Source organism: Oreochromis niloticus, linkage group LG14 (genome assembly GCF_001858045.2).
Source record: "Oreochromis niloticus isolate F11D_XX linkage group LG14, O_niloticus_UMD_NMBU, whole genome shotgun sequence".
NCBI lineage: Eukaryota > Metazoa > Chordata > Actinopteri > Cichliformes > Cichlidae > Oreochromis > Oreochromis niloticus.
The window spans coordinates 39576872-39598599 of NC_031979.2; the positions used below are offsets into that span (position 1 = coordinate 39576872).

Sequence of the window (21728 nt, forward strand, 5' to 3'; positions counted from 1 at the left end):
CTGACGAGCTTTTATTGGAGTTGCTGCTCCAGCTTCAAAATGATTTTTCTGCCCTCGATAGACGTGAAGTAATAATTCAGATTAAAATGCAGCTGAAATGTGTCAAAGTTAATGTCTACTAATCAAATACATTTTGTCCATTAAATTTAACGTGCAGACTTATGTAGCTAAAGCGAAAATTTACATGTGATTAGTTGAAGTATGAAGTCATACATTTTACATCAGATGAAAACTTTGGTTGTAAGATTCAGGAAATTATTTAGTAAAAGCGAGACATTTTAAATGAGAATAAGAAAGAAAAGTATATCTTTGTGCCCCCCTTTCCCTGTTAATGCCCTACCTGGCCCCCTGGCAAAACTTTGCTAGACCCGCCCCTGCACAGTTACCAGCTACACAGAAAAGGATGCTGGTGTTATTTGTCTCTCAGAAACAGCTCATAACTTCCCTTCAACTCATTCATGTCACCTTAAAGGTAAACCTGTTTCTCCATCACCTGTTCAGCTCTGATGATTCAGTAAGGACATCTCCTGGTTTCATCTTCATGTTTCCCTCTCACCACATATCCAAACCGATATCATATCACTATCAGTTACTTCATAGCACCCGCCCAGCTGTATAGAAACTCTGTCATGCTAGCTAAGACGCAGTACGAGTTATTGTAACTGACCGGCGGCCGCCTCAAGTCTCTCATCCACCCGCTGGCCTCTGTGGAAGCTCCGCCACAGCCACCACCAAATAACTGAGTTATTTTTACACATCGGCCAGCATCTGGCCAATCCACCACCTTTCATTGTTTATACCGTTACAAAAACAACAACAACAACAAAACCATCGGCCGTAAAAACGATGGTCGGTACGAGGGAAATTTCTTTTGCAGTTCATCTGAAAAGATGCACTTGCGCTTTGAGATCTTTTAAACATCATTAGGCGCGTTGCTGCGCGCTGTCTGTCCCGTCTGTGAGCGCAGAACAAGCACTCACAAAGCAGCAGTTCCGGGATGACGTCTCACACATGGGTCCTCTGTGGGAATACAAGAAAACCCGGACATTTTTATCAATCTCGAAAATCCCCCCGGACGCCCTGGACAGAACGTGAAAAGTGGACATTTCTGGGGAAACGAGGACGGTTGGTCACACTACCCTTGGGACCTTCGCCAACTCCTCCTGTCTCAAGAAAGCCAGGTCCATCACAGCTGACCCCTCGCACCCTGCTCTCCACCTGACGGCACTCAGGTCAGTCAGGTCCCACACCTGCAGACTTACAAACAGCTTCTTCACCTGGGCCATTCAAACTGTAAACAAACACTCCTCTTGTCTGTAATTTATTCCTGATGTCTTACTTATTATATTTTTATTCCATGCACAGTCGGTGTGGAGCACCCACACTTGAACAACATGTACAATGACAAAAAAAAGGGCTATTCTATTATATTCTAAACGTTAGTATGTGTGTGGGTTTGCTGCGGTATCTGTGGTTTGTGTAAGTTAACTACAGTAACTGAGCTTGTAGAGCTGTGAACAGCAGGGGGCGCTCCGTGAGAATTGGGTTAATCCACGAAGAAGAAGAAAAGAGAGCGACGAGAGAGAGGGAGGGAAAATTGTTTTGGTCACCAACAAAAAGGCTCTCAAAACAATATATATATGTGAATTTTTGCGTGTACTCATATAATTTTTTTTTTTTACCTCTGGTTTTGTATGTTCATGTTCTGTTCTTTTGTATACTTCATCTGTTTGTATGTTGTATACTCATTGTGTGTTCAATAAAGTTAATTTAAAAAAAATTGTTTTGGTGTAAAGCGCATGCGCATTGTGTCGACAGCCTGTTCACGCGGGTGTTCGGTGCTAGCCGGTTAGCTGCAGTAAAGTCGGTTAAACTCCGCGAAACTCAGAGAGTCTTAGTGTAGGCGTTGGTCTCAGGTAAAGCGTGGCAGTTTCCCATGAGAAAAAAGAAGTTTGGCACTGTTTTTCTGCTGCTTAATCCGCCAACAGACAGCTGCTAGTTCGGACATAACACGAAGCTAACGTCAGCATCCACGGAAGCTTCAAACGGCCCGGCAGCTCAGGTGAGTCCAAGTAACCGTGACGGCATACTTCCGAAACACAGACACCTGAGCCCGAGCTAGCTGAACTTTGACCCCGTTAGGTGCTGTGGTAGGAGTGGATTGTTTACTGGCTCGCGGACCTTGGGGTCAGAGGTCAGCAGCGGGCTCTAGCTGCCACAGGGGGTAGTATTGAGCAGTAATCGAGTACGTTTCCTTTGACAGCTCAATCCTGGAGACAGGAAGTACAGCACTACCTATCTCACTGAGTTTAGGTCCTGCCTTGCTGAGCTGTAACGTCTAAGAAGAGGAGGAAGATGTCTCCGGTGTCAGAGGTTGAGAGCTCGGACGTAGGGGGGCGGGGCCAGGAGACTACGCTGTCCAAAGAAGACTGTCTGTGTCCCGTCTGCCTCGAGATCTTCATGGAGCCCGTCACACTGCCCTGTACACACACCTTCTGCAAGGTAACACACACAGACAATGTGTGCGTGTAGCTCAGGTGTGTTAAGCTACCTGCACGACCAGCAGGTGTCTGCACAGACAGGTTAGGGCAGGGGTCTGCAACCTTTAACACCCAAAGAGCCACTTGGACCCGGTTTCCACGCAAAAAAAACACTGGGAGCCACAAATACTTTTTGAAATCTAAAATGAAGATAACACTTTGTGCTTTGTGTGAACAACTAAAGTAAGTAAGTAAAGTTTATTTATTAAGCGCTTTTCACAGACAGGCAGTCACAAAGCGCTGTACACAAATATTAAAATAAACAATACAATCAATAGACATTATACACAATGTAAAAGATCAAATGTAAATAATGTAAAGAATATAAAATACGTAGATCAACAAAAGGATTGTTTGAACAGAAAAGTTTTTCACTGCTTTTTAAAAGAATCCACAGAGCAACTAAGGTGTGTTGCTTATGTAATCCATGAAGTGCTACAGAGAAAATTACATTTTATTTATGTAATTAACACATTTTGAACTCTTAAAGAAATATAACAAAAGGAAAGACACCCAGCTGAACTAAAATGATCCATGTGGCAAACAAAAACTGTTGTGAGCCGCCACTCTTTTCAGGTTAAGGCTTTTGGAGCCTTGACCTGACTTTTAAAAAGTAATTGGAAAAAAAAGCACTATGCTGCTAAAAAAAAAATAAAAAAAAATAGATATTTGCAAAATTCTGCCTAAATATCTATTTTACCTTGTTAATGTGTGTGGCGGGGCGTAGTCTGCAGTGCCGCTGCATGGGAGTCGGACGCACCTGAGCGGCACCCGCAATCGCGCCTCGCCGCCTTAAAGCCTGTGCGCTCTCTGCTGTTGTGTTGTTGGGCTGTGAGCTGAAAAGCTACAGCCGGCTTTATGCGTACAGCAACCGTGTGTGAAAAGTGGTCAATATAGAGATCCTGAAAAGCATGTCCATGCAAACATCGTCGGGTCTGCAGTGATATGTTTACAATGAGACTTCTGGTTCCAAACCTCGGCGCACAGCGTCTGTGAGGCGTGAGCGGTGTTTGTTTTTAACATAGTTCACGGTGGAGAACAGCTGCCGACATAATGTGGATCCGAAGATCCATAATTGGCCTACCTGGTGTCGAAAGTCTCGATAAATGCACGGCGTTTCGGCGGGTATACCGGCTTCTGCGAGTGTGACGCTTATTTTGAGCGATAAAAAAATAATAGAATATAATTTTATTTTTATATTTCAAAATCACAATAATCTTCCAATTTAGAACTAAAAGTTAAAAGAAAGAACTAAACACAAATAAAATGCACTTCAGCGAAATAGTTCTTCTATTTTCCCAAACCACCAGGAGCCGCAAAATAAGGACTAAAGAGCCGCATGCGGCTCCGGAGCCGCGGGTTGCCGACCCCTGGGTTAGGGGGTGTGCGTGCATGTGCCGCAGTAGTCAGGACCTTTTTTGTGTGTGTGTGCGTTTCCGTTTCTCCCTTGAATGATATCATCAGGCTGATTCATTTCCTGTGACTGAAGAAGTGGTTTTAAATAAAGTCAGAGGTCAAAGGTCTGCTGGATGCCAGTACCTTCAGCCTGACCTTACACATTATAGTCACATGACTTCTCCTCTGGGCGCTCCGGCAGAACTAGGCCTGACTGTGTGTGTACCTGTGCAGGTGTGCTTCCTGGAGTCGGTGGATAAAGCCACACTGTGCTGTCCCATGTGCAGGAAGAGGGTTTCCACCTGGGCTAGGTTACACAGCAGGAACAACACACTAGTGAACGAGACACTGTGGAGACGGGTCCAAACCTGCTTCCCCCGACAGTGCGAGCATCGCCTCAGCGGGCAGGGCGAGGTCGAGGACCCCCACTCAGGTAACGCGTACACAAGTGTATGGCTAGAAACTGCTGTTTGTGAGGGGCAGCCAATCTGAAAAGGTACTGCTTTTGTAAAGGGTGAGGGGCAAACAGCTTGTTTCACGGAAGCTCAGAAAAAGAAGGATTACTGTGAAACATGAACTATGCAGAGCTGCTTTCTTACAGGTCAATGTGACGTTGAACCCACTCTGTGTGTGTGTGTGTGTGTGCGTGTGGGCAGCGTTGGTGTGTTTCCGCAGAGTTAGTGAACCTGGAGAGCTGAGGCAGGAGTACGAAGACCAGATCACCAAAGTGAGTTCAGTCTCTGAGACACACACACAGTCTTTTGCTCCGGATGTGTGAGAATGTGCAGCGGCCTCAGTGTTACACGAACCCCAGGGACTTAAGATAAGATAAGATTTTATTAATCCCTTGGGTGGGTTCCTCTGGGAAATTCGGTTTCCAAAAGCACAGCACCGACAGAAGTTACAGAACGTGAGCAGAATATTATATATATACACATATATAAATACAGAGTATACAAAAGGGATAAATAGAATAAATAGGAATAAGAATACAAGGGAATTGCACATTTCAAGTATTGAAGTCTATTGCACCATTGACTATTAACAAAAAGTATTGCACAGTGAAGTGAAGAGGCACTACAGCTTAGTTGTCCCCCCTCCTTTGTCCTCCTGTCTCCCCTCCCTCTCCCCTGCAGAGAGGAGTTAAACAGTCTGATGGCATGTGGGACAAAGGAGTTTTTAAGTCTGTTGGTTCTTGTCTTTGGGAGAAGCAACCTGTCACTGTCCTCTGGTTGTTTATGGCCGTGTGCAGAGGATGCCCATAATGTCCAGCAGTTTCTTTAGTGTCCTTTTCTCTGCCACTGACACCAGAGTGTCCAGCTTCATGCCGACCACAGAGCCAGCCTTCCTGATCAGTTTTTCCAGCCTGGATGAGTCCTTCTTTGCTGTGCTGCTCCCCCAGCACACCACAGCATAGAAAAGTACTCCAGCAACCACCGACTGGTAAAACATCCTCAGGAGCTTCCTGCAGATGTTAAAAGACCTCAGCCTCCTGAGGAAATACAGTCGGCTTTGGGCTTTTTTATACAGCCTGACGTACTGTGGTCTGTCAGTGAGGTAGTCGGAGATCCAAGCGACCAGGCAGGGGTCCACCTGCATCCTGTTTAGTTTCTCCTGGAGCACACAGGGCTGGATGGTATTAAAGGCACTGGAAAAGTCAAGAAACAGGATCCTGACCGTGCCTTTTCCCTTGTCCAGGTGTGAGTGGGCTCTATGTAGGAGGTACAGGATGGCATCCTCCACTCCGACATCCGCCTTGTATGCGAACTGTAGTGGGTCCTGGGCATGTTGTACCTGTGGTCGGAGGAGCTTGAGGAAGAGCCGCTCTAGAGTCTTCATAAGATGTGACATCAGTGCCACCGGTCGGAAGTCATTCAGCTCATTGGGCCGGTTCCTTTTGGGGACCGGGACGATGCAGGATGTCTTCCAGAGGGCGGGCACTCTCCCCAGTCGCAGACTGAGGTTGAAGACTCGTTGTAGCGGCTCCCCAAGTTCAGCAGCACACAGGGGGGTGTCATAGTGTCAGGAAGGGGGGGAAGCGAGGGAGGTAGGAGAGTGGGGAGAGGGCTCTGTAGTGAAGGTGAGGGTGGGGGGTTGTGGGCTGGTCAAACCTGTTGAAGAAGTAGTTGAGTTCGTTTGCCTTCTCCACAGTCCCCCCCACTGAGCTGTTCTTGGTGTTGTGGCCTGTGATGGTTTTCACACCATTCCAGACCTCCCTCATATTGTTCCTCTCCAACTTCTGCTCCACCTTCCTCCTGTAGGTGTCCTTTGCTTCCCTCAGGCAGCGTTTCACCTCCTGCTGTGCTGCTTTCATCTCCTCCTTCACTTTGCTCCTGAAAGCCTTCTTCTTCATGTTGAGGACAGCTTTGACTTCCTGTGTTACCCACGGTTTGTTATTAGGATAACACCGTACCATCTTAGCAGGGGCGACTGTGTCCACACAAAAGTTGAGGTAGTCTGTCAGACAGTGTGTCGCCCCCTCTATGTCCTCACCATGTGGGCTCAGAAGCACATCCCAGTCTGTGGTGTCGTAGCAGTCTCTCAGAGCTTTCTCCTTTTCTGGGGTCCATCTCCTGATGGAGCGTGTTGTGACAGGCTGCCTTTGGACGAGGGGTGTGTATTGTGGCTGTAGGTAAACCAGGTTGTGGTCTGACTTCCCTAGTAGGGGGAGGGGGGTGGCTTTGTATGCATCTCTCACATTAGCATACAGTAGGTCAATTGTCCTGTTGCTCCTTGTGGGACAATTCACAAACTGGTGAAAAGCAGCCAGAGTAGAATGCTGTGTGACATGATTAAAGCCTCCAGATATAATAATGAAAGCCTCAGGGTGTTGTGTCTGCAGTCTTGCTGTAACTGTGTGTATTTCCTCACAGGCAGCTGCTGCGTCGGCCCTCAGAGGGATGTAAACACACACACAGATCACATGACTGAACTCCCGAGGTAGATAATATGGCCGCAAGCTAACGGCTAGCAGCTCCAGGTCCGGACGGCATACCGAAACTTTAACGGAGACGTGTCCAGGGTTACAATATCGGTGTCGGTGGTTGTTCAGAGCGCACAGTTCATCAATCTTATTCTGTAGTGAGTTCACGTTGCCCATTATCACTGTCGGGATTGATGGTTTGAATTGCCTCCGGTGATCCGCTTACCTCGCTCCAGCCTTGCAGCCTCTGTAGCTCCTCTTTATCTCAGCCGGGATGTTGTGTCGCATGCCGGTCTGTTCCTTTGTTCTTAGTGCCAGCAGCTCCGCTCTCAAATAGTTGGAGCTGTTTCCAGAAGTTTTAAAAAGTGCATTATCCATCTTGTATCGCTATATCTAAGAGGTAGAAGTAGAGTAACTAGAGGAAGGTGAAATAAAGTTTGAAAGCCTAGGCTAAAAAAAGTTAAAAGTTAAGAAAAGGTGCGGTGCTGCAGAGGTACTTGGAAAGGCTGCTGTCACTCCAGCGCCATCTTGACTATAATTAATACTTGACTATACTTAATTTGGACCCCATAGAATGTAAAACCACTAATGCGACACACCTGGCTGTTTACAGGCATTGTGAGTCAAGGCTGCTCTAATGTGGGCCAGAGCTGATCAGTAAATATTTAGGGAACTGTAGGTAGTGAAAAGACGAATAATTACTGCTGATGAGCCAGGTCAGAGCTGGGAGTGTGTGTCCACATGTGTGAAGAAGTGGGCGGGTAGCTGCTGTGCAGAACAGCAGGGGACGCTGATGAGGTGCTGCAGGTTTGATGGCGAGGAGATAAAACCCTGTGATTGTTCGACTTTTACAATTATTTTTTTTAATGTGTTTCGTAGCAGCTGTGAGTAGGGCTGCAGCTATTGATTATTCCATCAAGTAATCGGATGATAAATACTTTTGTCCTATTAATGAGTAATAATAAATATTCAAAAGAGAACCCTAACCCTGCATCTGTCAAACCCTTTGATTAGCTTTAATTGTGTGCTGTATTGAAATTTTAAACTTTTACAGACAAAATCTTCTTTAAAAATATACAAATAATCACAAGTATAGTCAAGTAAAATATATACAGCATCCAAATTAAGCCATAAAAAATTACCCCTACTCTTCTTGGAAGGCTTTCTGACATTAGTCGGAGGCGGGTTTTAATGCTGCTGAAAACAGACGTCATGATTGTGTAGACATTAATATTAATAATTCAGTGTCCATCCTCACACCCTCAGGTCACAGTGTTACTGGCCCGTGTACATCTTTACTGGTTTCTGAAAAAAGCTTTTATTTTTACACTTTCAAATATTAGTGCAGTTTAAGTAATAGAGTATTTTATAATATTTCACTTTAAATCTAAAAAATGTTACGAAAGCCTCCAAATAAATATGGTGCAATACACCCCATTCCCCTCTTTAGACTCACCCCTGTTTGCTTCCACATGTGATAGGATAGCTGCGTCAGTCTCAGTAAGGCTCCGCCTCTTTACTCTTGGTGGTATAAATAGACTCCGCCTCCACATTAAACCCTGCCAGCATCATCGCTGCTGCTGTTGTGTTTTTGCGGTGTGAGCTTATGTGGTCAGAGGTCTTATTCACAGGCTGCTCATAATGTTCATCCTCGGTAATAATTTAAGTTATTAACATGTCATTGTGTACCTTTGTTTATGAGTTTATGCTAATGTGCACTTTTACTTTACGATCTGTAATAAATGATCTAAATTCAATTCAATTCAATTTTATTTATATAGCGCCAAATCACAACAAAAGTCGCCTCAAGGCGCTTTATATTGTACAGTAGATAGCACAAATCACTGATAAAACTAATAAAACTTAAATACTTAAGAAATGATCTTTCACCATCACTGCTGTTGTTGCAGGACGGGTGAAAGCTGACCGCTCAGCCATTGGTGGGCGTGGCCATAACACGTTTATAGTTATTCTCACCTGTGACTGAAGCTCTCAGCCTGCAGTAGCACCCTCCAGTGGGTTAAACACATTTCTGTAATAAGAATCCATATTCTCCTGTGTGTGTGTGTGTGTGTGTGTGTCACTGACTTTCATATGTCTGTGCTCTCACTCTCTGATGTCTCGGCCTAAAGGTCTGAAAAGGTCCTGGATGGCCTTAAAGTATGTGTGAGATCTGTTGTGATGATGGCCTGTGGTTTATGTGTCGTCTGACCCAAAGAGGACCTTTGACTTCCTGATGAACACACTTTGGTCCTTCAGGTAAATCTCAGGTGTGTCTGTCCTCTCTCAGCTGACCAAGGAGAAGCGGGAGCTCCAGGAGGAGGAGAGGAAGGCCAGTGAGGAGTACATCCAGAGGCTGCTGGCTGAGGAAGAGCAGCTGCTGCGGGATGAGAGGAAGAGGAGGGATGAAGACGAGCGGCTGGCCAGACTGCTCAGTGATCAGCTAGTCAGTGATTGGTCCACACTGGGAGAGGCTTATAGATACAGATGCCTCACAGAAAATCCCCATGTTTGATTAACAATCAGAAACTCTGAGCTTGTTGACCAGTGATCAGTTGGTAGATTCTTTCTCTGAGGAAATTTATCGCCCTCTCTTTCCCTCCTCGGCAGAACCCTCCTCCTCTCGAGGACAGGGGTCATGTTGCTGTGACACCACTGAAGAAGAAGAAGGCGGCCTCTGTGGGACACATCGAGAAGTAAGCGACTGTTTTAAAGATCAAGGTCATCGAGGAAGAGTGGTTAGAGTCACATGACCCTTAAGTGTGTCAAAGTAAACTGTATTGTCATCTCTGCTATATACAGTACAGTATATAGAGAGAAGAGACGTCGAGGCTCCAGTTCCATTCAGTGCAACAAACAACAATAAATATAGGAAGAGTAAGAAATAAATATAAACTTTGAGACTGAGGTAAGAGGAGTAAATATACAGTTAAGCTAAAAGGGATCAATAACAGTCTAACTTTACAATTGAGATTTAAAGTGGCCTTGAAGTGGTTTATAGTGACCAACATGAGCAGGATTGTCCATAGAGCAGCATCTGTATTTACAAAGGCAGTAGCATGTGGAGTGCAGTAGAATCAGTTAATGGTTTGTGTGGGTGTGTGTGGTGGGCGGGGGGAGCTGGTAGTGAGTTCAGGAGTCTGATGGCTTGTCTCGCAGTCTGGAGAATCGGGCCCCGATGCTGCGATAGCATCTGCCAGATGGGAGGAGGGAGAAAAGTCCATGTGAGGGGTGTGAGGGGTCACGCACGATGCAGGAGGCCTTACTGATGCAGCGTTTGTGGAAGATGTCCTGTAGCAGAGGGAGAGATGTTCTGTTGATCTTGGCAGCTGCTTTGACGATCCCATGTAGCTGGCTGAGGTTGCCGACTTTGCAGTTTCCAAACCACACGGGGATGCAGCTGGTCAGAACGCTCTCTATGGTGCCCCTGTAGAACGCGGTGAGGGTGGGAGGAGGGAGGTTTGCCCGCTTCAGGTGTCTCAGGAAGCGGAGGCACTGCTGGGCCTTTTTGGTGATGGAGGTGGTGTTGGTGCTCCAGGTGAGGTCGTCTGAGATGTGAACTCCCAGGAACTTGATGCTGTTAACAATCTCTACTAGAGCTGGGCAATAGAACGATAACGATATGTATTGCAAAATAACTTTTTCTCAATAGAAAAATTTTAAAAAAATTAAAAAAATTGAAAAATTATTGCGATAGGCCTCATCTCTTTTGTCCTCTTAAAAAAAAAAAAAAAAAAAAAAAAAAAAAAAAAAAGAACAGCCAATCCAAATTAAGTAGCGCAGAGCCGAACCAATCACAGCCGCAGAGTCACGTCACGTGACTTGTTACGTACAGCACAAGCGCCAAGGCGCACATGTGTATTTGTTTTTGCAGCCGTGCAGCCCGGGTAATGAAGGAAATGAGTTTGCCGACTAGAGAAAAATCAACCGAGAGCGTGAGCGAAGGTTACCGAAGAAAGAACAGATGATGGTTCCAATGCCGGAGAGCTTGTCGAACGGAAGGGCCACAGAAGTTCCGTAGTGTGAAGGTATTTCGGCTATTTCAAGTCTGACAAAAAACAGAGTAGCACGCACTGTAAATTGTGCCGAAAGCGAGTCTGGAAATACAATAAAGCGGTGCATGCTCAATCTCTGACTGAAAGTGCTGATTCGTCATTCGGCTTTTGTCAGACTAAAGTCACTGTTAAAACTGTTTGAAAAGCTAAACTATACAACAAGGAGAGATTGAGAATTTCCTTTTAGTTCTCAGTTTATTTGATATTGACAAAAGTTAGTCAATTTTGTCTGTTCTTCTGTAAAACAAGCTAAGATTTATTTTTAGAATTAATATTTTGTTTCCAAGTGGAATTGACAATTTAGTCTGTTTGTTTGTTTTATTTTGAAACTTAAACGCTTTAGCGGCTGCCTTTTGTGTAGTTTGCAATATTTGCCTTTATTTATCTGAAACTGAAGTCTCATGTTCCTTAAGTACATCTACCCTGTTGAACTTATTATGGGAAATAAATATTTTAATTAAAACAACCTGCTAATTATTTCACATTTTACTTGTGAGCAACGGCACATTTAAATCTTACAAATATAGTTATTTGGCTTATATCGTGATATATATCGTTATCGCCTGAAATGAAAAAAACATATCGTGATATAAAAAAATCTTATATCGCCCAGCTCTAATCTCTACCGTGGAACTCTGGATGCTGAGTGGTGTGTGGGTGGAGCGAGTCTTCCTGAAGTCGACGATCATCTCCTTGGTTTTGTCCACATTCAGTGACAGGTTGTTCTCGCTGCACCAGAACGCCAGCTGCTTGTGTCGTCAGCGAACCTGATGATGTGGTTGGAGCTGTGTAGGGCGGTGCAGTCGTGTGTCAGGAGAGTGAACAACAGAGGGCTGAAAACACAGCCCTGAGGAGCTCCTGTGCTCAGCCTGATGATTCAGACGGACTGAGGCCTCTCTGACAGGAAATCTAGTATCCAGTTGCAGAGAGAGGTGCTCAGTCCCAACTTGCTGAGTTAGTCAAACAGTTTTTGGGGGATAATGGTGTTGAATGCTGAGCTAAAGTCTATGAACAGCATTCTGACATGGGTGTCTTTCTTGTCCAGGAGGGAGAGGTGTAGTGCAGTGGAAATAGCATCCTCGGTCGATCTGTTCGACCAGTATGCAAACTGCAGCAGATCCAGTGAGCAGAGGAGGCTGCTCTTCACGTGTGCCATGTCTCTCGAAGCATGTCATGATGATGGGGGTCAGGGCGATGGGACGATAGTCATTCAGGCAGGATACTGAGGATTTCTTTGGCACTAGGATGATGGTGGTGGACTTGAAGCACGCTGGAACGATCATCTGTATCAGCGATGAGTTGAAGATGTCTGTGAAGACATCGGCCAGCTGATCAGCGCAGTCTCTCAGCACGCGACCTGGGATGTTGTCTGGTCCGGCAGCTTTCCATGGGTTGACCTTGGTGAGAGATCTCCTCACATCGGCTGCAGGCAGAGAGATGGTCTGGTCGGTGGTGGGGGGGCGTGGCTTTCTTCACTCACGTGTTATTCAGTGCATCAAACCGTGTGTAGAACTTGTTCAGCTCCTCAGGAAGTGTGACATCTCCATCATAGCTGCTTGGTGCAGGCTTGTACTGTGTGACGGCCTGAATGCCCTGCCATAAACTGTGTGAGTCCTTTGTGTTGTGGAATTGGCTCTGGATCTTTTGTGCATGTGCACGCTCTGCTTTCCGGATGGCATGAGAGAGGCTGGCTCTGGCTGTTCTGAGAGTTGTTTTAACTCCAGACCAGAAAGCAGCATCTCTCTCCCTCAGACATGCATGTACTGCTGCAGTGAACCAGGGTTTCTTATTGGCTCTCGTGGTGATGTTTCTGGAGACCGTTACATCCTCTGTGCACTTACTGATGTCACAGGTCACAGATTCAGTGAACTTGTCCAGGTCCAAGAAGCCATTTTGGGTGGCTGCCTCTTTGAACATGTCTGTGCACTCGAAACAGTCCTGCAGCGCTGAGACAGCCCCACTCGGCCAGACTCTGATGGTTTTACTGGCAGGTCTTATGCGTTTCAGCAGTGATGTGTTTGTGAGAGTCCTAGATGGGTCTGGAACTCAGAGATAGCCCCTCCCCCTTTAACCCTGATCAGTAGTTCAGTCTGTCCTGTTTTCATGACTTTACCTGAAACATACCAGAGGTCACATTGATCAGCTGCTCCAAGTTTACTGGTCGATGAGGTGTCAAGGTGCCAGTATAGCCTTCACGTTGGTTGCTTTGACACTGCTGCAAAATCATCACACAGTCACTTGTATTTATGCCGCTGCAGTATTCACCTGAACAGCAGGTGTCACCACTCAGACAGCACTACCACATCAGCGTTGAGATAGGAGGAGAAGAAGACTTTACAGAGCGGTTGGGTTTTTTCTTTTCTTTCCAGAAAGTCTCTAGTTTTCAAACATTTGCCCCGTATGTCGGTACGTCTCTGATCGCCTGTACTGGAATATCATTAAAGTGGCAACGTGATCGTACACTAGTCTGCAACACAGCAACGCCCCAGTTTATAAAGATCTAAAGGTGCACGTACCCGAAACGCCACTGGAATTGACGGACCCACAGCTGCACACACAGCTTTCAGCCAAGTTATAGTCACAACACTCCTGTACTCCTCTTCCTGATCACCTGAGATACACCCCATGATGGCTGTGTCATCCACAAACTTCTGAATATGATGCACAGGTGAGAGGGGACAGCACAGTTCCCTGTGGCGCTCCTGTGGCACAGTGCCAGACGTGACGTCCTTCAGCCTGACGTACTGTGGTCTGTCAGTGAGGTAGTTGGAGATACAAGCGACCAGGCAGGAGTCCACCTGCATCCTGTTCAGTTTTTCCTGGAGCAGACGGGGCCGGATTGTATGGAGGCCCTAGAAAAGTATAGGAACAGGATCCTGACGCTGCTCTTTCCCTTAGGTACAGGTCAAGGTCAAGTTTATTTATACAGCACATTTCCACTAAAATAAGTAAAATGCAAAACGATGCAGTAAAATACAGAAAAACAAATAAGTCAATAAAAACAAAAACAACAATTAAGGCTGTTCAAAGCAAAATGTTTAGGTTGACATGTATTAAAAGCCAGACCATAAAAATGTGTCTTTAGTAACAATTTAAAATGTTTGTGCAGGTCTAAAATTAAGAGGAAGACTATACCAGAGTCCAGGGGGATGTCATGATGTCCGGGGGGGTTATGTGCTGGTCAAACCTGTTGATGAAGTTGTTGAGTTCGTTTGCCTTCTCCAGTTTGTGGTCTGAGGCTACGTCTACACGTACCCGGGTATTTTTTCTATGCATTTGCACCTTTCGTCCACACGTAAACGGCGTTTTCAGTCACTGAAAACGGAGATTTCTAAAAACACCTGCCAGGGTGGATATTTTCGAAAACTCCGTTTTTGCATTTACGCGTGGACAAGAAAAACGGAGAAAACGCAGCGTCAAAGGTGTGCGCCACGTTATTGTTTCGGTGAAATGAATTTCTACAATACTGTTACTGTTAATTGTACTCTCTGCAGTGTTTAAATGCTTACATACATACACAGTTACTGTCCCTCCACACATACGACTCGGTTCTGCTTCTATGCGCCATCTTTGTTTACTGTTTCCTACCGAGGCTTCTAGACTTCTGATTGGCCAACATTTCTACACGGTTAGGAATATATTGCCAACTGTTGTTTTGGCATGTTCCTAGCAGCGTTTTCCTTCATTTCTGCATTTACGTGTGGACGGGATTATTTTTTTTAAACGAAAACGGAAAATACCCGTGTACGTGTGGACGTAGCCTGACTTCCCTAGTGGGGGGAGGGGGGTGGCTTTGTATGCCTCTCTCACATTAGCATACAGTAGGTCAGTTGTCTTGTTGCTCCGTGTGGAACAATTCACAAACTGGTGAAAAGCAGCCAGAGTCCAGGGTGACATGGTTAAAGTCTCCACATTTAATAATGAAGGCCTCGGGGTGTTGTGTCTGCAGTCTTGCTGTGTGTATTTCCTCACAGGCAGCTGTTGCGTCGGCCTTGGGAGGGATCTAAACACACACACAGATCACATGACTGAACTTTCAATTTAGATAATATGTTAACGACTAGCAGCTCCAGGTCTGAACAGCATACAGATACTTTAACGGAGACGCGCCCAGGGTTACAATATCTGTTGTTGATGTAGACAGTAAGTCCCCCACCTCTGCTTTCTCCACTGACCTGTTGTCCCTATTGGCTCTCACAGACATGAATCCACATAGCTCTACGTTAGTCCCTGGCGTTAGCTTGGTTAGCCACGCCTCCGTGAAGATAAACAAGCTACACTCACGGTAGATTGGATGGTTGTTCAGAGCAGACAGGTTGTCAATCTTGTTCTGTAGTGAATTCACGTCGCCCATTATCACTGTCGGGATTGATGGTTTGAATCGCCTCCAGTGATCCACTTTCCTCGCTTTCAGCTTCGCTCCAGTCTCGTGGCCTCTGTAGCTCGGCCAGGATGCTGTGTCGCATGCCGGTGCCTTTGTATTTAGTGCCAGCAGCTTTGCTCTCGAATAGACGAAAGGCCGCTGTTGCTCCAGCGCCATCTTGAAAGTATGTGATGTCAAACTGAAATTAAAAACACTGAGGAAGTGCCTACTCACACCATGGACAAATAACTCGCTGTGTCGGGAACGCCATCTCTATGACCTCACACATCTCTATTTGTTGTTTCAGGTTCCTGTCCCCCCGAGTGGCTCCGCCCAGCTCCACCTGTAGCTCCACCTGTAGCTCCACCTCCAGCCATGTGTCCAACAAGGTGAGTTTGAACTTCTATTTGATTCAGTGTTATTTATATAGCACCAAATCACAACAGCCGTCACCTTGAGGTGCTTTATATTGTAAGTCAAAGATCCTACAACAATACAAGAAAACAGAAAAACCCAACAATCACATGACCTGCTGCGAGCGAGGGCTTTGGTGACAGTGGGAAGGAAAATAGGAAGAAATTGGTTGGAGTTTGAAAATGTAAAAATAAAAGCCTTTTTCACAAACCAGTAAAGATGTACACGGGCCAGTACCTGAGGGTGTGAGGATGGACACTGAATTATTATTAATATTAATGGCTACACCATCATGACATCTGTTTTCAGCAGCACTAAAACTCGCTTCCGACTAATGTCAGAAAGCCTTCCGGTAAAGGTTCGTGTTTTTATCTTATTTTATTTGACTTTGTCTGTACTTGAGATTATTTATATATATCTTTTTTCATTTTCATTTAAGAAACGTTTCATCATCATCATCAGGTGACTTCTTCAGTCTCAGCTGACTGCAGGTCTCAATCTTATAAACAGGACATTTGTATAATGACTGAAACCAGCCCACTGAAGGAACAATGGGCTGGGAGGTCAGTTCGTTCATCATTAATATGTACATTCTCATGACCATTGATCAACAACCACTGATCAATGGTCATGAGTCCCACTCACAGAGTTGGGGAATGGCTGCAATCACAGCATTGTAAGATGGTGACAGATGTATTCTTGGTGGTGTTCCAGGGTATGATAGCAAAGCCCTCTTTTCCACTTCTTCCATGTACAAATTGGCCACGATGGCTGAAACTGGGGAACCCATGGCACACCCATGTTTCTGCCTGTAGTCCATCCATCCATCTTTATCCGAGGCCGGGTCGCGGGGGCAGCAGCCTAAGCAGAGAAGCCCAGACCTCCCTCTCCCCAGCCACCTCCTCCAGCTTATCCGGGGGAACACCAAGGCGTTCCCAGGCCAGCCGAGAGATATAATCTCTCCAGCGTGTCCTGGGTCTGCCCCGGGGCCTCCTCCCAGTGGGACATGCCCGGAACACCTCACCCAGGAGGCATCCTTGTCAGATGCCCGAACCACCTCAACTGGCTCCTTTCGATGTGGAGGAGCAGCGGCTCTACTCTGAGCCCCTCCCGGATGGCTGAACTTCTCACCCTATCTCTAAGGGAGAGGCCAGCCACCCTTCGGAGGAAGCTCATTTCTGCCGCTTGTATCCGCGATCTCGTTCTTTCGGTCACTACCCACAGCTCGTGGCCACAGGTGAGGGTAGGGACGTAGATCGACCGGTAAATTGAGAGCTTCGCTTTTACACTTAGCTCCCTCTTCACCACGACGGACCGGTGCAGCGTCCGCATCACTGCAGCCGCAGCACCAATCCGTCTGTCGATCTCCGGCTCCCTTCTCCCATCACTCACGAACAAACCCCCGAGATACTTGAACTCCTCCACTTGGGGCAGGAACTCATCCCCGACCTGGAGTGGGCACTCCACCCTTTTCCGGCTGAGAACCATGGCCTCAGATTTGGAGGTGCTGATCCTCATTCCCGCTGCTTCACACTCGGCTGCGAACCGTTCCAGTGCGAGCTGGAGGCCTTCACCCGATGAAGCCAACAGAACCACATCATCCGCAAAAAGCAGAGATTAGATTCTGAGGCCACCGAAGTGAAAGCCCTCTGCCACTTGGCTGCGCCTAGAAATCCTGTCCATAAAAATTATGAACAAAGGGCAGCCCTGGCGGAGCCCATCACCCACCGGGAACGAGTCCGACTTATTGCCGGCAATGTGAACCAAACTCTTGCAACGGTTGTATAGGGATCAAATGGCCCATAGCAATGGGCCAGACACCCCATACTCCCGCAACACCTCCCACAGGACACCTCGAGGGACACGGTCGAATGCCTTCTCCAAGTCCACAAAACACATGTAGACTGGTTGGGCAAACTCCCATGCACCCTCAAGTATCCTTGAGAGGATAAAGAGCTGGTCCAGTGTTCCGCGACCAGGACGAAAACCGTATTGTTCCTCCTGTATCCGAAGTTCGACTATCAGACGAACTCTCCTTTCCAGCACCCTGGCATAGACTTTCCCAGGGAGGCTGAGGAGTGTGATCCCCCTGTAGTTGGAACACACCCTCCGGTCTCCCTTCTTAAAGATGGGGACCACCACCCCGGTCTGCCAGTCCAGGGGTACTGCCCCTGATCTCCACGCAACATTGTAGAGGCGTGTCAACCAGGACAGCCCTACAACGTCCAGAGCCTTCAGGAACTCGGGGCAGACCTCATCAACACCAGGGGCTCTGCCACCAAGGAGTTGTTTAACTGCCTCAGTGACCTCGCCCCCGGAAATTGGCGGGTCATTCCCCTCATCCCCAGACTCTGCTTCCTCCGCGGAAGACGTGTCATTGGGATTAAGGAGGTCCTCGAAGTATTCCTTCCACCGCCTGACAATTTTCTCAGTCGACGTCAGCAGCGCTCCGCCAGCACTATACACAGTGCAGGTAGAGCACCGCTTTCCCCTCCTGAGACGCCTGACGGTTTGCCAGAATCTCTTCGAGGCAGTCCGAAAGTCTTTTTCCATGGCCTCTCCGAACTCCTCCCACACCCGAGTTTTTGCTTCAGCCACTGCCTGAGCCGCATTCCGCTTGGCCTGTCGATACCTGTCGGCTGCCTCCGGAGTCCCACAGGCTAACCAAGCCCGATAGGACTCCGTCTTCAGCCTGGTGGCTCCCTTCACCTCTGGTGTCCACCATTTGGTTCGGGGATTACCACCACGGCAGGCACCAACCACCTTGCGGCCACAGCTCAATGCAGCAGCTTCGGCGATGGAGACGCTGAACATCGTCCATTCGGACTCAATGTCCCCAGTCTCCCTCGGAATGCTGTTGAAGCTCTGCCAGAGGTGTGCGTTGAAGATCTCGCGGACTGGGGCCTCTGCTAGACGTTCCCAGCACACCCTCACTACGCGTTTAAGTGCACCGGGTCTGTCCAGCGTCCTCCCCCGCTACCTGATCCAACTCACCACCAGGTGGTGATCAGTTGACAGCTCAGCCCCTCTCTTTACCCGAGTGTCCAGAACATATGGTCGAAGGTCTGGTGATACGATTACAAAATCGATCATCTACCTGCAGCCTAGAGCGTCCTGGTGCCACGTGCACTTATGGACACTCTTATGTTCGAACAAGGTGTTCGTTATGGCCAGACTATGATTTGCACAGAAGTCCAATAACAAAACACCACTCGGATTCAGATCAGGGAGGCCGTTCCTCCCAATCACGCCCCTCCAGGTCTCGCTGTCGTTACCTACCTACGTGAGCATTGAAGTCTCCCAGCAGGACAACAGAGTCTCCAGGTGGGGCACCTTCCAGTAACCCCCCCCCCAGGGACTCTAAGAAGGCTGGGTACTCTGAACTGCCACTCGGCGCATAAGCGCAAATGACAGTCAGGACCCGTTCCCCGACCCTGAGGCGCAGGGAACAAACCCTCTCATCCACCGGGAAAATCCCCAACGTACCGGCAGCAAGTCGAGGGATATTAAAATACCCACCCCAGCCCGCCGCCTCTCACCAGGGGCAACTCCAGACTGAGACAGAGTCCAGCCCCTCTCCAGGAGACTGGTTCCAGAGCCCAAGCCATGCGTAGAGGTGAGCCCGACTATATCTAGCCGGTACCTCTCAACCTCACGCACTAACTCAGGCTCCTTCCCCACCAGAGAGGTTACATTCCATGTCCCTATTGCCAGTCTTGGCAGCCGGGGATCAGTCCACCATGGCCTCCGCCCGGCACACAATGCACCCGACCCCTATGGCGCCTCCTGCGGGTGGTGGGCCTGCGGGAGGATGGGCCCATGTCTCCTCTTCGGGCTGTGCCCAGCCAGGTCCCATGGACTAAGGCCCGGCCGCCAGACTCTCGCCCTCGGGCACCCTCCCTGGGCCTGGCTCCAGGGCGGGGCCCCGGTAACCCTATCCCCGGCAGGGTAAACTGTTCCCTCGATGTTCTCTTCATAAGGGTCTTCTGAATCGCTCTTTGTCTGGTCCCTCACCCAGGACCAATTTGCCATGGGAGACCCTACCAGGGGGCAAAAGCCCCCAGACAACATAGCCCCTGGGATCCCTGGGACACACAAACCCCTCCACCACGATAAGGTAGCGATTCACGGAGAGGTAGTACTGCCTGTAGTACTGACCTTATATGTGAAGTAGGTGGAATTAAGACACAGCTCAAACACACTTGGTCGATGCTGAGAGTGGTCCTGTTGCTGAGGTTGGGGTCATCCTGTAATCTCTTATGAACTTCCTCCAACACTTTCGTGACTGGGATGCAAGTGAAGAGAGATGTAAGATCGTACAAGACCATGGTTTCATCTGTCTCCATCATGACATCTCTCACCTTCTCAACACAATCCAAGGTGTTCTGGATGTGGTGTTCAGAGCTGCCCACCAGCGTGTTGAAGTCAGACAAATGGCACTTCAATACAATCAAAGAGTTTAGTTGTTGTTTTGACAGATGTTTTATCTAGTTTTCTCTCTTTTGAATATTTGTTATTACTCACTAATAAGAATAAAGTAGCTTTATCCCATTACTCGGTTAATGGAGTAAATAATAGACATAAAAACACCACCGTGCGTTTTATGTTCAGTGAACAGGATCTACATGTGAGCGTGGCAGTGACGACATGTCTGTGACTTCCTGTTTCAGGAGAACATCCTTGTTTCAGAGGCAGCGCTACCGGCAGAACGAAGACCACCTCAGCTGGATTATTATGGGCCTGAGACCGATCTCCGCCCACCTGAGGAGGTGGCTGAGCGTCAGCCAGGGAGTCAGGCAATCAGAGACGGAGGATGTTCATCAGTGAAGAGGAAGAGCTCAGAGCTCGAGGCCACAGAGGAGGTGACGGCAGACACCAAGCGAGTCTCTCCCCATTTCCTTGGCTCCTCTTCCTTCTCCTTGCTGGAGGCAGCCGAACAGGAGCTACAGGAGAGGAGGAGGCAGGAGGAGGATGACCGACAGCTCGCTTTGATCCTGCAGAAGCAGCTCGACCAGGAGGAGAAACGGTGTGCCACTGACAGAAGCAAAGGCTCCACCGACGCCTACCAGCTCCGACCACACCGAGGAGCTGAGCAGGAGGGCCGCACCTCTATCATGCCAGGAAGACCCTCCAGGAGAACGCCAAAGAACTGCACCGCCAAGCCCTCTGCTGCCTCCTCCTCCTCCTCCTCCTCCTCCTCAGGGAAGGGGAGCAAACAGACTCTTCTGACTGAGATGTTCTCCACCCTCAGCAGCTGAGCTGTCCTCTGCCTGCTCCTCCTCCCCCCCCCCCTTCCTGCAGGAGCATGAATAAACTGAGCTGTCTACCTGAGCGCTGTTGTTACTTTAAAACACATCCTGACCAGAAGTTTGTGGACACGCTGCTGCCTCTTACCTGTGAGTCATCATGGTGAGCGCACGGCGGTCCACAGATTTGATGGCAGTGAACGCACACTCGGGAATGGTGAACAGAGTTCATGTGTTTTAAAGTTGCTGTTGGAGAATGACTTCCTGCCTCTGCAGGTCATCCAGCTGGAACGCTTCTTTCTCATTGGTGGAAGCGCTGGCGAGGACTCAGTGCTGTCAGGTTATTTTTACCCGTTTGCTAGGTGACACAGAGTCACCATTTTGTTTCCAGCCCCAGCTTCTGTGACTCCGCCCAGAACGCCGTCCACGTCTGGTTAACTTGTTGATGATTTATTGGGTGGTGTGTAATGGTGTCACATGATAAAATGTGAGGCATTGTGGGATACAATGCATGCTGACTGCAGTGGGTCATGTGACGCTACATCTGATTTATTTTTATGGTTTGAATGTTGAAAGTGGGAGTTTCTGTTTTTCCCAGGGTCACCTGAATGCAGCACTCACCCGTTTAAGCGGCACATGGCCGCAGCATACAGTGGGAGGGATTAAAGAGGCTGCTGTGTCAACCTGTTTGTCTTTTTGTTTTTCTGAGAAATAAACCATCGACATCATCGTTTCCTGTTTTCTAACACTAACGAACGAGCAACTCCCCGTTCACTATTTTGCCCAAAGGAA

General features: G+C 47.8%; 1 protein-coding gene across 2 annotated transcripts; it reads left to right on the top strand.

Annotated features, from left to right (window-relative positions):
* Positions 1 to 1779: 1779 nt before the first annotated feature.
* Positions 1780 to 21664, top strand: rnf168 (ring finger protein 168). 2 transcript variants are annotated; one of them, XM_005462726.3, is made up of 8 exons: positions 1780 to 2062; positions 2264 to 2502; positions 4170 to 4368; positions 4592 to 4662; positions 9149 to 9304; positions 9469 to 9554; positions 15584 to 15665; positions 20361 to 21664. In XM_005462726.3, the coding sequence occupies exons 2-8, from the start codon at positions 2356 to 2358 to the stop codon at positions 20946 to 20948; spliced, it is 1329 nt and encodes a 442-aa protein (XP_005462783.1). In that variant the 5' UTR covers positions 1780 to 2062; positions 2264 to 2355; the 3' UTR covers positions 20949 to 21664. The 2 variants fall into 2 exon arrangements, with proteins under 2 accessions (XP_005462783.1, XP_013121271.1); XM_013265817.3 differs by having other exon boundaries at positions 2314 to 2502.
* Positions 21665 to 21728: the final 64 nt, after the last annotated feature.